This window comes from Bos indicus, chromosome 8, assembly GCF_029378745.1.
Source record: "Bos indicus isolate NIAB-ARS_2022 breed Sahiwal x Tharparkar chromosome 8, NIAB-ARS_B.indTharparkar_mat_pri_1.0, whole genome shotgun sequence".
Lineage (NCBI taxonomy): Eukaryota > Metazoa > Chordata > Mammalia > Artiodactyla > Bovidae > Bos > Bos indicus.
Window position 1 is genome coordinate 86,532,136 of NC_091767.1, and position 16,975 is coordinate 86,549,110.

The window sequence follows — 16,975 nt, forward strand, 5'->3', positions numbered from 1 at the left end:
TCAGTATCTAAAAGATGGTTCTCACAAATGATCTGATGTACAGATTTAACTTAAAAACACATTAATATTATGAGGAACTTGATGAGCATAGAAAGGCCTCAAAAGAGCCAACATTTTTAAAGAAGGAGAAAATGAGGGTCCTTCTGTTACTAGTACTGAAGACCTATTTTAAAGATATGGAAATTAATAATTAGTAATATAATATTATTGGCTTTGGGATAGACAGTTGACCAGTGGAGTGGAATATAGGACCCAAAACAGAGAGGTCATTGAGATCACTGGAAGATGTCAGACTTCACTGTGTTTATGAAGTAAAAGAAAATTGCATGATCTTGACAGAGTTAAAAATTTCTTAAACATAGAATACAAAGCAAAAGGAAAGGTTGATAAGTCCTATGAAATTAAACTTAAACTTAAGAACATCTGTTCATTAAAAGATGTTGTAAAGAAAGTAGAAAGATAAAACACAAACTGGGAGAGAGGACTTGAAACACTGCCAAAGGATTTGTGTGTATATATATACATGCATACATGGGTCAATGCATGCATACATATATGCAGCTGGGAAATCAGTAAGAAATTTTTCTATACAAGAGGAAAGAGAAACGGGGAGTAAGCATATGGAAAGATGATCAATCTCATATGTAGTCACAGAAATGCAAATTAATACCACAGTAGCATGTTGTTATATGTTTTAGGTTGGCCAAAATTCTTATCCTGACATTACCAAAGATAGCAGGGAACTTGATCACCACAAAGGTTTATACACTTCCAATGAGAGTATAAATTGGTGTAATAGTTAGGAAAAGTTTGTTGTTGTCTTAGAGTTGGGCATCCACATCTCAAAAGACTGAATAGTTCACATTTTTATAGGGTATTTACCTAGAAGGGTGTCTTTAAGACTATTTTTACTAGACTTGTAGTAACAAATATATTTACAATTTGGTCCATTAAACACATAGAGGTGGATGAGTATCAAAGGTTCATGAAATAATTATCTTTCTTTGTACATTGCATTTGATACTATGCTATTTCATTTTTAAGACTTCTGATTTTGGCTTTTTAAATGAATGAGTTGCTACTTGGAGTTCGAAACTACGCTTATCCGTAGGCATTTTACACATGTGTGTTCTGGGGAGACTTGTAAGAAAAAGACTATAGTAGCGATATAGTTCATAATAACAAGCTGAAAACAACCAAATTTCAATAACAGGGGAATGGATAGATGTTTTGGTATATTTGTACAGTTGCATGTGGACAGCATTGCAAACAAATAACTTGAATAAACTTAAATAAGAAACAGAAATCTTTAAAATATTGAATTAAAACAACATAATTTTTTATAAAACTAAAAGATGCAAAAGAGCATATGGTTTAGAGATGTGTATAAATGTAATGAAATCACATACACATATGTATACAGGGAAAAATACTAAAATGGTAAACCTTTGGGTTTGAGAAGGCAGGTGAAAGAATGGGGGCAGATAGGTTATTAGTACTGACCTGTTTCTTGGTTTGGTGATTTTAAGGTAGTTTGTTATTATTATGCTTCATTATATATACATGCTACATAAATTCTCTATATTTGCCAAATTAGATCAATGTTTTTAATAGCTTCAAAGAGCTTGAGTTCTGCAAACATCTCTTATGTGATTTCTTGAACAATTTTCTGCATTTTTGCTGATATTCCTTTTTCTTATTTTCAAGAGGAGGCAGAATTCCAGATTTTTAGAAAGTATCTCCAGTTTGAGGGCTTCCCCAGTGGCGCTAGTGGTAAAGAACCCCCTTGCCAATGCAGGAGAAATAAGAGGTGCAGGTTCGATCCCTGTGTCAGAAAGATCCTGTAGAGGGAGGGCATAGCAATCCACTCTAGTATTCCTACCTGGAGAATCCGCATGGGCAGAGGAGCCTGACAGGCTTTGCTCCTTAGGGTTGCAAAGAATTGGACACAAGCAACTTAACATGCACCCACTCCAGTTTGAAGGTTTTTATTGAGAAGATACCCGTTGGACGTCAAACAAAATTGGTTTATGGACCAGATTTGCACATAAGCCACCAGTGTTCTTCTTGGTCCTCATCCTAACGTTCTCCTCACATAATTCATTTTCTGTGGAGAAGGATTTCCTGGGGCTATTTTTCCCATGGGAAGAAATGGCTTGTCTGGTGATGTTAATGGATGATGGTGGAGGAGGATTCAGCATGGTAATATCTTTTTTTTTTTAATACAATTGATTTCTAAAAATCATTTATTTATTTGGCTGCATTGGGTCTTTGTTTTGGCATGCAGGATCTTCATTGTATCACATGGGATCTTCTCCAGTTGCGGCTCACAGGCTCCTTAGTTGTGGCACGCTGGCTCCAGCCCAGAGCTGGCAGGCTTCTCTAGTTGTAGCACCCAAGCTCTCTGGTTGTGGTGCATGGGCTTTGGAGCACATGGGCTCAGTAGTTGCAGCATGTGGGATCTTAGTTTCCCCAACCAGGATTTGAACTTGCATCCCCTGCATTGCAAGGTAGATTCTGAACCACTGGACCACCTGTACTCTTGGGACTGTTTCATATACACGTGTTCTGGCACCTGTTCGTATTGTTACCCAAAATGCAAGTTCATATGCCTGATGCACAGTGAGGTCAAACAATACTAAAACATTGGAGTTTGGAACAGGGAAAGGTTTATTACAGGGCCATGCATAGCTTATGCCCTAAGAACCCCAAAGTTACTGAAAGCTTTCTGCAAAGCCATTTTTAATAGGAAAGGTGGGGGAGGGGCATGGTTAGTTGTTGCATACTACTTGGAGTCAAAGCTTTTTGTTCTTGAAGTCAGGTCATGGCCAGGTAACTATATTCCTGTAAAATGAGTGTTATTCTGTGTTCTGACAAGAAAGGGGAAGGTCCCCAACTCTGCCCAGCTGCCATCACTGAAGGAGCCATGTGTCCAACCCAACTGGCCCTTAGACTGTCCATACTAGGTGGGGGCCAGGTCCTACAGACTGCAACCCAGACAGACTGCCACTCCTATTAGATTACAGAGACAGGAATCGGGGAGAGGTTCACTGTTCTCTCAAGGCCTGGGCCAAGGCTATTGGGTGGTCTTGGTGAGGAATCTGATGTCCTTGCAGGACACATACCCCAGCTTGTTGTCTGGGCCCACCAGATTACCTGCTCGCCCAAGCCAGGTGAGCTGGAGGGCCTCTGGGAGAAGGGTGGGATCCCCCTCTTTCTGTAACAGGGCAGGATAAGCACAGGCCTTAGCAGGTAGCCATTGCTGTGCCTCATTAGTCCACATCCTGTTCCTAGGCAACAGGTCTTGCTCGGCCATTGGTCGGAGCCTCAGTGGACCCTGCCCACAAGCAACCAACTTTCAGTGAGCGACTGTTAGGGAAGAGATTGAGCCAAGGGTTGGTTGGTGGTGTAGTGGTCATCAGGTGGAGAGTGAGGTAAGAGGCAGACTCAGGCCTTCTCCTGGAGGCCCTCCAGCTCACCGACAGCCTTGGGCCTGCGGGTAAGCTGGAGGGCCCAGGGCCTTCCATGGGCCACCCATTTCTTTGTGTGACTCTGTAGTAAACCTTTCTCTATTCCAAACTCAAACGTTGTAGTGTTGATGGGCTTCACTGTGCGTCGGCCACACAGACTTGCAACATTTCCTCACTCTTTACCTTATGACTACCATGCAACCGACCCTTGGCTGAATTCCACTCACTGTCGCTCCTTAACAGTTGGTTGCTTGTGGGCAGGGCTCACTACTCGCTGTCCAATGGCTGAACAGGACCACAGTCACTCACTGACAGTTCGTTGCCCGTGGGTGGGGCCCACTGTGATGCCAGCCAGTAGCTGAGCAGTACTAATAGTTGCTCATTGATAATTGGTTACTTGTGGGTGGGGCCCACTGATGTGCTGACCAATGGCTGAGCAGGACCCCTTCCCTGGTAACAGGATGTGGAGTTATTATGCACACCAATGGTTAAAGGTTACCACTCACTGCGCTCTGTTACAGTGTGGACTCAGGGATTGTTAAAGTTTCAGGAATTTTGTGAGCTGGTTTTTAACAACCGTGTATATCTTGAAATTGGTCATTATAGCAGTATCAGTAATAGTACAGATTAGAATATACCCTACTTGTTTGATACTGCTTTCCCCCATTGTACTTTCATTTTCCACAACTAGAGTATCTTTGTGGTCTAAACGATGACTACTGTGCTCTGCTTGTTTTTAATGAAAGAATCTATAAGAAACCAAAATGTACTAGATTCATTTGAAAGCTGTTCTATTAAAGTAGAGATCAGAAAGAAGATTTATATTTTGAGTCACTAAATTCCTTACGTTACTGTTCCTAACTTCTTAGAAAGCCTCTTTTTAAAAACTCCAAAATTGTGAACAAAATTTAGGTCTTTTTCTCTTTTCAAAGAGGGAAAAAATACAACTTTACTGCTGTCTTTGAGATGTTTTATTCTAAAGAATTTTTCAGATTTCTAAAAGGTTGTCATTATTACAAGTCCCCACTGCTCACTTTGGGTGTGGGATATGTAGGTTGAAAGCAGTTAACTATTATTAGGCATCAGCAGGTCAGCATGGATGCACAAACATATGATGATCTCAATCTAATAACTGCTTTTATTCCTGAACTTACCACCCACCCTCCAGCTCCATGATGTGGCTGCCTCACTGCTGGGCCCTCCATTGTGCAGATTAGCCATATATCAGTAGAATGTGCAGTTGGAAGGCAGAGGTGTTTAGCTACTTATGACCAGTCTTTGTCTAATTAGATGGTACTTCATGAAGAGCTAGAAAACATTTTTACAGTTCTCTTTGAAGTAAAAACCGAGGGTGCAGGCCCAGTTGTCTTAACGTTGAGACCTGAAGGAATTTCTATCTAATGATAAAGAAATATTTAAAATAGGTTTTCACCAGAATTTTAAATAGTAAAATCTTGTGTGATGTGGATAATATTTTTGTAAATGCTCTTCCAGACTAATACTTTAAAATGCCAGTCATTTCTAGTTTCCTTTGCCTTTTTTTTTTCCTGATGAAGTAAAATTGCAAAAGCTTTGATTTAGCTTTGTAAATACAGGGCTGAATTTACATTGAAATACAGGTAATTATGTTAAAAGGATAGATCACAAAATTCATCTATTTAACAAACATCTTCTTTTTCCTTAAAATTTTGTAAGGAAATAATTTAATTTTGAAAGTTTTCAAATTCTGATTAGCATTTCTTCATGTGATTGAAAAATCTCCTGTTCTTATACATTTTTCTGTTAGAAAAACCTGTCTCTTTGGGTCAAATATTTATCTCTCTTCTCCTTGAATGATTTCAATAAAGTCAGATTTCTGATATTATTATATGGGCATTTTTTTGGAAATAGTTAATTTTCTGTGAGAACACTGTTCTTCAAGCAAAACCAAATTTAAGACTCATAACTTACATTAGCATATTCCCTTAATAATCACATTGTTGATTTTTTTCTAGAAACATCTGAAAACCTACATTATGTATTATATTTATCTCAGAGCTGAAAGGAGACCCTGACTTGCCTTTCCCCCTGTATTCATGGCCTCTGATTCTAGTTATACTCACAGAAGATGTCCTGTAGACTCAAATAGACAGGGCCTCCACTTGCAGCTCATTTATTTTCTCTTAAAATAGCAAAACTCTGATCGTTTGCTTTAATTATATTTTTAGGAACATTCAAACGATTATTATCTTCTTTGTCATACCTGGCTCATTTCCTGTTACTAAACTTAAAATAGAACCTGATCCTGTTGGTTGCATAACACATTGAGTCATCATTTCTTCCTATTGCTATTGGGAATAGACACTGCTCATGGCAGTTCCCGTTTCACTCAGTCGCACTCTGCAACTGCCGATTTGATATTTCTCAATGCTTTGAAACTGATAATCTGCTTTTCAGATGTGCGTTTTATTGAGTTTTCTCTAAGATTATTAAGTGCTCCCAAATAGAATAAATACTGTGTGTAAAAACAAGCGTATTAGGTAACTATGAAACTAGCATGTACTTTGAGATGACTCATGTTTTCCTGAAAAAAGTTTACAGGAAAAACATCTTTCAGGGAAAATTTAGGGTTATGTAAAATTCAGGACTATAAGATGATTGAAATTTAATTAGTCATTGAATACTAATTTTTTCTGCTTAATTCTTTGGTAGGAAAAATTTTATAGTCCGCATTATAGAATGCTAATTTTTAAAAAAATATTTATTTTTGGCTATGTTGGGTCTTAGTTGTGGCTCATGGCATCTTCATCGTGGCATCTTTTGTTGTGGTGGGCGTGTTGGATTGCTCCACAGCAGCTGGGGATCCTAGTTCCCCAACCAAGGCTTGAACCTGTGTCCTGTACATTGGAAGATGGATTCTTAACCACTGGGCTGCCAGGAAAGTCTGTACAGAATGCTAATTTATATTAATACTCAAAAGTACCAAGTAGTTTGCCTATTTAATGATGTGATAGTATTTATTACTACTCTTGTTTTCTCTGTTCTTTTTTTATGTTAAGGACTTCACATTTCTTGTCATTTTTATTTTATTTTTTTATAGAAGTTGTAATGTTAAACACGTAATGTTAAAAACTTTTAACTGAGTAAGTATCTTAAATTCTTCTCACATTTAAAATAATTTTCAATCTCAAGGAATAAGTAAGTTACCTACAAAAAAAATAATAATTTTCATTACTTCTAAAAAGTTAAAATGTATAACAGAAAATTGTTACATTCTCTACCTTCAGAATTAAGAAAACCTTTAGCATGAGCTGATTCATTTTAAACCCTTCCTTCCAGTGAGTGCTCTCATCTCTCAGATCACCAAGTTTCCATTTGTTAATTTCTTTTTCTTTTCCTGCCACTGCATTATATAAACTGCACCCTCATACTTTACCTCCTGTGGAACTTGAAACCTGTCTGTTGAACATATCCCTTTCCCCATCATCTTATTTTAACAAAGCAGTATTTGTCAGTTTTCATTCCAATCCCTGAAAAGGGCAGTGCCAACGAATGTTCAAACTACCTTACAACTGTGCTCATTTCACATGCTAACGAGGTGATTCTCAAAATCCTTCAAGCTAGGCTTCAGTAGTTCGGGAACCAAGAACTTCCAGATGTACAAGCTGGGTTTTGAAGAGACAACAGAACCAGAGGTCAGATTGCCAATACTCATTGCATCACAGAGAAAGCAATGGAGTTTCAGAAAAATATCTACTTCTGCTTCATGGACTACACAAAAATCTTTGACTATATGGATCACAACAAACTGTGGAAAACTCTTATTAAAGAGATGGGAGTACCAGACCACCTTACCTGTCTCCTGAAAAACCTATATGTGGGTCAAGAAGCAACAGTTAGAATCCTACATGGAACAACGGACTGGTTCAAAATTGTGAAAGGAGTACAAGAAGACTGTATATTGTTACCCTGTTTATCTAATTTCTTTGCAGAATAAATCATGCAAAGTGCAGGGCTGGATGAATCACAAGCTGGAATCAAGATTGCTGGGACAAATATCAACAACCTCACATATACAGAGGATACCAGTCTAATGACAAAGTGAAGGGGAACTAAAGAGCCTCATGATAAAGGTGAAAGAGGAGGGTAAACAAGCTGACTTAAAATGCAACATTCAAGAAACTGTAAAGAGATCAAACCAGTCAATCCTAAAGGAAATCAACCCTAAAAATTCTTTGGAAGGATTCATGCCAAAGCTAAAGCTCCAATACTTTGGCCATCTGATGCGAAGGGCAGGTTCATTAGAAAGGATGCTGATGCTGGGAAAGATTGAAGGCAAAAGGAGAAGGGGGTGGCAAAGGATGAGATTGTTAGATAGCATCGTCGACTCAGTGGACATGAATTTGAGCAAACTCTGGCAGAGAGTGGAAGACAGAGGAGTCTGGTGTACTGCAGTTCATGGGGTTGCAAAAAGTCAGACAAGACTTAGCAATTGAACAACAGCAAACTATTTGTTTATCGACTTCTCACAGTGAAGGGAAAGGGCATATTCATTAATTGCATTTTCATTTTTATTTTTCTTCTTTTAATGACATTTTATACTTACCAAAAAATGATACTTTTTAACTTTCTATTAGCTAAGTGTGATTTTTAAGTATAATATTTGTTTGAGAATATTAACTAATAAAAATGTAGAACAAAGTCTTGTCAACTCTTTTTGAGACAATCATTGCCTTTGTGTTTCAGTGTTAAGAACATGATAGATGACCAAGAATTGTCCTTTTCTTGTATTCTCTCCATTATGCTTTAGGGATTATGAGGTTATCAAGTATTTCTTTTGTAATTTACAGTCAATTTATTCCTTTTACACTTCTATTTAGTCTACATTTTCAATGCCCAGTTTGATGTGAAGAAAAATTCCTCTTTCCATATGCATCACATCAGTTTGTTCCTATTTTAAAAAATCTAAGTAAATTGAAATAATCCCTATTTACCATGAGTTGAAATTTTCAGAAACTGAAACTTGGTAGTATACATATTTCAAGCCTGGGTTTGATTTTGTATGTTTTTGTGTGTTTTAGTCTCTTAGGTCCTCTCTGACTCCTTGCAACCCCGTGGACGTAGCCCACCAGGCCCCTCTGTCCATAGGATTTCCCAGGCAAGAATACTGGAGTGGGTTGCCATTTCTTCTCCAGGGGATCTTCCCACCCAGGGATTGAACCCGCATCTTCAGCATTGGCAGGCAGATTCTTTACCACTAAGTCACAGGGGAAGCCAGATTTGATTTTTTGAAAGCCCTTTAAACTCACTTCTGTTAATTCATTTTCTGATGAGTCAGTTTCTAGCAGATGTACTGAGTCCTGAAGGCAGTTACTGTTGACTAGCGTTTTCCACAGTGAGGAGAAAACACTCCCCTTGTTCCTATTGCTCTCTCCAGCGTAGGCTTTGCAGTTTTTTTTTTTTTTTTTTCTCTCTGTAGCTCTATAGGGCTGCATATATTCATATTGTTCCATTTAAGTACAGGCTTCCCTGGTGGCTCAGAGGTTAAAGCATCTGCTTCCAGTGCTCCCGCACTGGATCCCGGGTTTGATCCCTGGGTTGGGAAGATCCCCTGGAGAAGGAAATGGCAACCCACTCCAGTATTCTTGCCTGGAGAATCCCATGGACGGAGGAGCCTGGTAGGCCACGGTCCATGGGGTTGCAAAGAGTTGGACACGACTGAGTGACTTCACTTTCACTCACACTTTCATAGGGCTGCATATATTCATATTGTTCCATTTAAGTATAAAATGAAAGAAGTTAATAAAAGTAGAGACAATATAGGACAATAGAGAAAAATAGAGACAATATCAGGATTAATGGAGATAGAAGAGGCAATGAGAAATCTTGAGGTTTGTTGCAGAGTGGTAAGAAGGATATTATTGACCAGCTTTATGTGATGTTAATCTTTGTTTCTGAATGGGTGATAAGGTGGTGTGAATGCTCTGTTGGAAAAGTATGTATAAAGTGCCAAGGAAGCATAAAGATAATTACCTCTAAAGATAATTGGGGGCTAGCTAGGCATTCTAGGCAGGGGGGGCTTGTACACAGGTTTGGATGTAAATGATTTCTGAAGGTGTCTTAAGTAGTTTGGGCCTGGAACATGGAGTATGTGTGTAAAGTTGGAGAAGAGGTTGGGTAGGTGGGCAGCCGTTTCCTGTGCCATGCTGAATTTTTCACTGTTTTTATCTTGAATGTGAAATAAATCATTGTACTGTTTTAAATAGAGGAGTATCATGAATGTGTTTGCATTTTAGAAAATTATCCTGCAAGAAAATATAGAAGGTATAATGGTAGGGACACACTGAGGATCGTTGTTCAGTTACCCAATCATGTCTGACTCTGTGACCCCGTGGACTGCAGTGCGCTAGGCCTCCCTGTCATTCACCATCTCCTGGAGTTTGCTCAGACTCATGTCTGTTGAGTCAGTGATGCCATCCAACCATCTCATCCTCTGTCCCCTTCTCTTCCAGCGCTCAGTCTTTCCCAGCATCAGGGTCTTTTCCAGTGAGTCAGCTCTTGGAGTTAGGTGGCCAAAGTATTGGAGCTTCAGCTTCAGCATCAGTCCTTCCAATGAATATTCAGGATTGATTTTCTTTAAGACTGACTGGTTCGATCCTTCACTGTGAAGGTGAAAGAAGTCAGTTGGAGGCCTCCTGCTTGCGAGAAATGAGGGGGCCCATAACTCTGACTGTAGCAGAGGGAGGGGGATTTGCCAATTTGTGAGCCGTTAGATGGGACTTAGAAAACAATTAGATGTAAGATCCCTGGAAAAGAGGACATTTGAGATGACTTTTGGGTGTCTGTTTTGAGTAACTTGGTGAGTGGAGATGCTAACCAAATGTGAAGTAGAATCTTGAAGGATTGACAGGAAGTTGATTTGAACATGATAAAGTGTTTAAGTAGAGATGTCCAACAGGCAGGTAACTATAGAGATACAGTTTAGAGAGAAGTTTGGATTTCATGTGGTGATTTGGATATCATTGGTATTATAGATGGTGAAAGGAAACAGACCTCCTAGGAAGAGCTTCTATTGATAGGGGAAGAAGACTGAATTATATAACCAGAGGTGGAAAGAAAGGCAGGAAAGATGAGGGCAGGGACCCAGCAGGCAAAGGAAGAGAGGAATTCAAAAAGGAGGAGTGTCCAGGATTAAAGTCTCTGATCTTCAGAGGCAACAAGTTTAATAGGGACTGGATAGTGCCCATTGGCTATGGGACAGTATTACAGTGTCACTGGGAAGTGAAGGAAAAACAGTCTCTGTGAGACGAGTGGGACTAGAACTGTGAGGTGGAGGTGAGTGGAAGTGTATTCTTTTCCCTCCAGAAGCTTATCTTAGAGGAAGGTGAGCCAAGGCCACAGTGAGGCCTACTTTGGGAAAGACTTTGATGAGAGAGACTTGTGATTGGGGACATTGGGGAGGTAGCAGATTGAAGGAGTCTAGAAATAGGGTAATTTCTATAGCTAGCTTTTCTACAAAGGAAGAGGGTTTGGAACCTGTGTAACACTAATTCCATTTTACTTGTGGTGGCTTGAGGTGATTGTGGGAACCACTCAGATTAATTTGCCATTATATTACATCATCAATTGTACTTTTTTGTCAGATAAAATAAAATTTTATTTGTTCATTGCACGCATTTCCTGACTGTAAACACTGACATCACTGTCTGTTCATTTTTCCATCAGGTGTGCTGTAAAGCACGTTGTGTGGAGCAGCTTTGAATTTGCCCTGTGTTTTCAAGCTCCCACCTCCCCCGAAACGCTCAGACAGGCGCAAATAGTGAAATATGCCCTGCTGCAAAGACTCGCTCATTCCTGCTCGGCCAGTGGTGCTTTTGCCTCAGATGGCAGCATGTATATGTGCTCTATCCTAGCCTCTTCAGACTTTTTCTCTTAGAATAAATTTGATAAATTTCTTCATGTATGAATAAAACTCAGTACACTTCAACACATTTGAATAAGCATCTCTGTCTGAGGAATTTCACATATCAGAATACCTATGGAAGATAGGCTTCTAGTGGTGGTATCTTTTTAATATTTTTATTCATTTTTATTTGCTTTAAATTGATACACAATTGACATGTAACTTGTGTAAGTTTAAGGTGAATGTGTTGATTTGCTATATTTACATATTGTGATATGATTTCCACTGTGCCATTAGGTAACACCTCCATCATGTCACACAATATTATTTCTTTTTGTGGTGAGAATACATTGAGAGGTGGTACCTTTTTAATATCCCCATTCTATTCATATGTTAAGGTTGTTCAGCCTAAACTTCACATTCCCATAGTCAAAAATAGAATAGAAAGGATTATGCTTTACATAATAATTAACCAGTCAGTTTTTGAACCATTTATAAAAAATTTATATATTTATAAAAGTTTCAGTAAAATAGTCATCTGTTTCTGAACTAAAGAAAGTCTGGTTTTAAGTTTGTGATTGGCTAACCCCTTCCCAGTCGTACTTACAGGCAGATTTGAGTATCTCTTCCGTCTGAAGTATGTGGTATTTTCTAGCAATTATTCATCGTGTGTGTGTGTATGTGTGCTCATTGTATTCTTACCAAATGGTAGAACTATTGGGTTAATGACTTGGCAACCACTGAGACTGCTTCTTCTTGTTTGAGTAATTATATTACTTCTCTGAATGAGGTTCTATCATTCTAAGAACCAAGATAAGCTGTAAAAGGGTCATGAATTATCCATTATACCTAAGTCATTTCAACTTGAAATTTATATGAACCAAACAGCTCATAAAAGACTTTAGATTCAAAGATTACAAAGTCAGAACTGTGATTCTGTTAATTCAACAGAAAGTATGTATGAAAGTATTTCAATAGTATGGTAAGATTTGAAGATATTACTGCATATTTTATGTGGTAGAACACTATATGATCATTACATTTTCTAAAATGTGTTTAGTTAAAAGTAAAAGCAATATAAAATTCTATAGATAATATTCCATTTAAAATTATATTTACATTAAAAAATGTAAAATAATTGCATAGAGTACCTTTACTGAAGAAGCATGAAGTCTGTCTTTCTGTTTCAGCTAATCTTCCAGTGCCAACCATTGCAGCAATCGATGGACTTGCTTTAGGTGGTGGACTTGAACTGGCTTTAGCGTGTGATATAAGAGTAGCAGGTGAGAATTAGTCCTAAAACTTAACTTTTTTCTATTAATTTTTGAGAATTTGGTATTGAAACTCCAACTAAAAATCTTAGTTTATCTACTTAAAATAATTGTCATATATAGTGGAACTATATGTAACTTTGTTCTGTATTTTCCAAGTCTCCTGTAGATGTTTTTATACTTTCATAATTTAAAAAATAAAAAACACAACTTTTAAAAAATGAGATTTGTATTTACTGTGTGTGCTCAGTTGTGTCCAACCCTTTGTGACCCACTAGACTGTGGCCTGCCAAGCTCCTCTGTCCATGGGATTTTCCAGGCAAGAATACTGGAGTGGGCTGCCATTTCCCCTTCCAAGATGCCTTGGATCTATCCCTGAATCAGGAATAGAACCTGTGTCTCCTGCATGTCCTGCATTGGCAGGTGGATTCTTTACATTCAGATAATTCTAAATATTTTTCCCCCATATTGTTGAATAAAACATGTAAAAAAAGTCACCTGTTGAGCTTGATGAAGTATTTAAAATTCCCAGTTAAGGAAACAGTCTTTTATAGTATCTTTTTCAGTCCTAGCAGGAGTAAAGGAGAACAGGAATTGGGTCATATGGAACTGAATTTGGATCTTAGGTCCTGTCATTTTTAGATCAGGTTCCTCCTCTACAGTGGGGGAAATGAAGGTTTCTGTTGTGAAGATTAAATGAATTCATCTCTGGCATGTGCCTAGTCCAAGCATGTAGTTATTATTAGGGCTATGGTAATGATGACTTAATGTCTTTGAGGTTCACTTTGTTCCTGCAAGGTTTTCTGAGTATTGGATAAGGTGATTATGAAAATAATAAAGGAAACAATTAGTGCTAACCATGTGCTGAGTACTGACCCAGTGCTTACCTAATGCTCGGCATATACTTAGGCTTGCTTAATCTGCCTAATAGCCCTGTGAGATAGATACGCTTTTGGTGCTTCAGGAAGCTAGGGCTGAGACAGGTGAAGAAACAAACCACAAATCAGTGACCAAGCTGGGATTTGAACCCAGACAGTCTCAAGTCACAGCTCTCACGTCTGTGATTCTTCCAGAGTACTGCATGCTGCCCCAGCTATCCTCGGCACTATGTTCTGTATGATCACAGTGCCGTCTGTATCATTGTCCCTCATCAGGGCGACCCAGAGGGACTGTTAGACCGAGGACTGAGTGCAACAGGCAGCAAATATTTGTCACTGTTCTTTCCCTGGTTCCCACTCTCTCTTCTGATGGAGCTGCCTGTTAAATGTAGAATCACGATAATTATGTTTTTAATAGTTTTATGGTAACTGGCTCTTGGAATTTGCAGTTACTAATTTCTGTGTACTTTCCCTTTTCAGTTTATTTTAGATTTGTGTTTTCTTGACAGATCTTTGGGTTTTAAACTGAAAAGTCAAGTTATATGCAATCCATTTCTGAAAGCATGCAAGTTCTGGGGATTAGGAGATAGGAAGTAGTCTAAGAACATTTGGATATGCAAATAAAGAAATAATTAAGATGTTTTAAAGTAGCTGTGAAAACAAACATGGAAAGAGGAACCCTATCCAGCTGTCAGGACAGTAAAACCATTTGTCAAAAGTAACTAGAGATTTGGTCTTGAAGAGTTGCCATATCTGATATGATATATTAAGCTATTTGATCTGTAGGACTGTTCAGGCAGCTAAAGAATTCTTACTTGTCAGACACAGTCTCCCTCCTGATCCTGAATAATGAATGAGATCAATGCCTTCAAACATGACTTGGCAGTATCAGGTCAAATTATGTAGTTAACACCCCTGGTCTTTCTACATCAAAAATTAATTTGCTGCCAAGCAATTTTTAACAGAAAATGTTGTGTGAATCTCTTAGTATGTATCATTTAGAATGTTTACTTATTTCCATAACTGAATGCCTTCTGGAGTGATTTAAGATTTGTAACACAAATTTATTTAGCAAACAGAATATTTCTAGCTTATTTTACTACTTTTTCAAGTCATCATATTTGAATTTGATGATGTGGATGTTACTTAATTTTCTTCTTTCCTTTTTAGCTTCCTCTGCAAAAATGGGCCTGGTTGAAACAAAGTTGGCAATTATTCCTGGTGGAGGTATGAATTGTTCATGCCCATCTTGATCTGTCCTTGGAAACAGAGCATAAGGCAGAAAGGTGTTAGTTGAAAAGGCAACAAACATTTTGGGTAAAGAGACTAATGCTGTCTTGTGTGCTTGTAACAGAGTCCTTATTGAAAAGGGATTTTTTGGTTTCTGTAGGTGTGGAGATTGCAGACGCGTTGCCTGTTGCTGTCTTGCTCTCTTTTTGTGCTTGTCCTGTGCTTTTCTGTATGATGTCTTAACTTTAAAATTATTACACTCTTCACATGATTCTTGAAAGATTACACTTGTATTTTGAAACTTTAATGTGAGTATGTAAATGTGTGTGCCCTCAGCGCCTTAAACACACAGACCCGAGTGGAGGAGGGGCAGAGGTTCCCAGGCTTCTTGCCAGCTTGCTTGTGTTTTTGTGCAGCTGGACAAAGGTTGGGGTTGTTTGGTAGGCTGAATTTGGATCTGAAGAGGTGTTATTTCTTGTCTGTTACTACAAAAAAGATTGTTGAGCTGCTGCTTTTGGAAGATTAATAAAGCACTTTTCCAGCATTGATAATGAAATCTTTCATCACAAGGTAAATCTGAAAATTTTGTTCTTTTGTCTGCTGCAGAGAATTTGGAGACATTGCCATTCTGTTGAAGTCTTTCTTTCAAAAAGTAGGGTTTATCTGAGGCTGTACTCCTTGATAACTTATTAGTTTATGAATGAAATAATAATAATTAAAAATTTAGAGCAGTGTTTGAACACTTCTTTTGTACCTGAGTTAAAATTATCAGTTTAACCTTATTATAAGACTATGTATCTTGATTAGGGTGTGTAGATAGAAATTAAAACATAATTCAGTGAAATTGAAGACTATGCAGATCAATGTGTGTGATTCACTAAGTTTTCTACTTTGGTAATGTGCAAAAAGTGACATTCTTGTAAGTAAAAGCATTTACTGTCTACCTGTTTTACCATGCTAGTCTTTTTTACTGTGACTCGTGAAAAAGCTGAAAGGATTTATAAAGCTGTAGCTCCTTTTGTCATTTCTGTTGGGAGCTGCCTGTGTTGTATTAGGTCCAGAAACTAGCCTTTTCTTTCCAGTGTACTTCAGTTTTTGGGGTCTTCTGCAATAGTGGATCCATTAATCAGAACCTATGTTTTGTATATATGATTGAGTTTGGATTCTCATAAATACTGTTATTTTAAAAATTTTTATAGAATTTATTTGTTATAAAATTTGGAATGTTTTGACATTTTCCATAAATTTATAAAGGATAGTTTTCTGTCATTTTTTTCTTCCCTTTATTTCTAAGTGAATCTGAAGTAATATTTGTCAGTTGTTCCTTTAATATAATAAAGCTTTCAAGTTCATAGTGCATGTAATTGTGTAATATTGAACTTACTGAAAATTAATCTAATTTTGTATAAAGCCACATATTCACATTTAGATAATAAGAAGTGCATGCAGAAATTTTTTTTCACTCTTGTATTAGTATTATGGTTATTAAAGTATTCCAAAGTAAAGTCTGTTTTTCTGTTTGTTTTAATAACAGCAGAATAGCTTAAGTAAGCATTTTTTAAAGTATATCTAAAGAGGTTATTTCTGAAAATTCTATGGAGAAAATCCTCTTCTGTCTTATGCATATAAAGTTTTTTTAATCCACAAATATTTTCTCCATTTTCATTTTTCTCCTTCCCTTTCTCTTAGATGATCCTCCTATGAAAATAGTGCTTATTTTTTCTTCTGTTTTTAAAGATTTTTTTTTTAATGTGGGCCATTTTTTTAAAAAACCTCTGCTGAATTTGTCACAGTGTTGCTTCTGTTTTATGTTTTGGCTTTTTTGGCTGCAGGTCACCTGGGATCTTAGCTCCACGACCAGGGATTGAACCTGCACCCCTTGCATTGGAGGGAAGTCCCCTGTGTTATTTTTTCTTAAAACTGTTTTAGAATTGGTGGGTTTTCTATGCCTAAAATGATCTCCGGGATGTTCCCCTTTCTCTTTTTTGGACTGTGGACATTGCTGCTGTTATGAAGAGCTTATTACTACAGTAGACATAGCAGACTACACTGAATTTTTTTCTCCCTTCCTCATGGTACCGAACTTGCTTCGTGGTATAGATGCTCATTGAGCAGCCAGGTGCTCATGACCCTTATCAGTGAGCCTGTCTTCAGTGTCGGTGGTCCCAGCCTTCCATCTGTTTCAGACAGCAGTGGCTGTGGATAGAAGATGGATAGAAAATAACTAGGAAGAATTCAAATACA

General features: G+C 37.8%; 1 protein-coding gene across 5 annotated transcripts in view; it reads left to right on the plus strand.

Moving 5' to 3' along the window:
- The window catches only part of AUH (AU RNA binding methylglutaconyl-CoA hydratase), a 183,412-nt gene that overhangs the window by 73,227 nt on the left and 93,210 nt on the right, over positions 1 to 16,975 (plus strand). For all 5 annotated transcript variants that reach the window (XM_070795173.1, XM_070795172.1, XM_070795174.1 and 2 more), the window contains 2 exons: positions 12,543 to 12,635; positions 14,672 to 14,728. In XM_070795173.1, the coding sequence (XP_070651274.1) occupies positions 12,543 to 12,635; positions 14,672 to 14,728 (150 nt within the window). The remainder of the gene's footprint in view (positions 1 to 12,542; positions 12,636 to 14,671; positions 14,729 to 16,975) is intronic.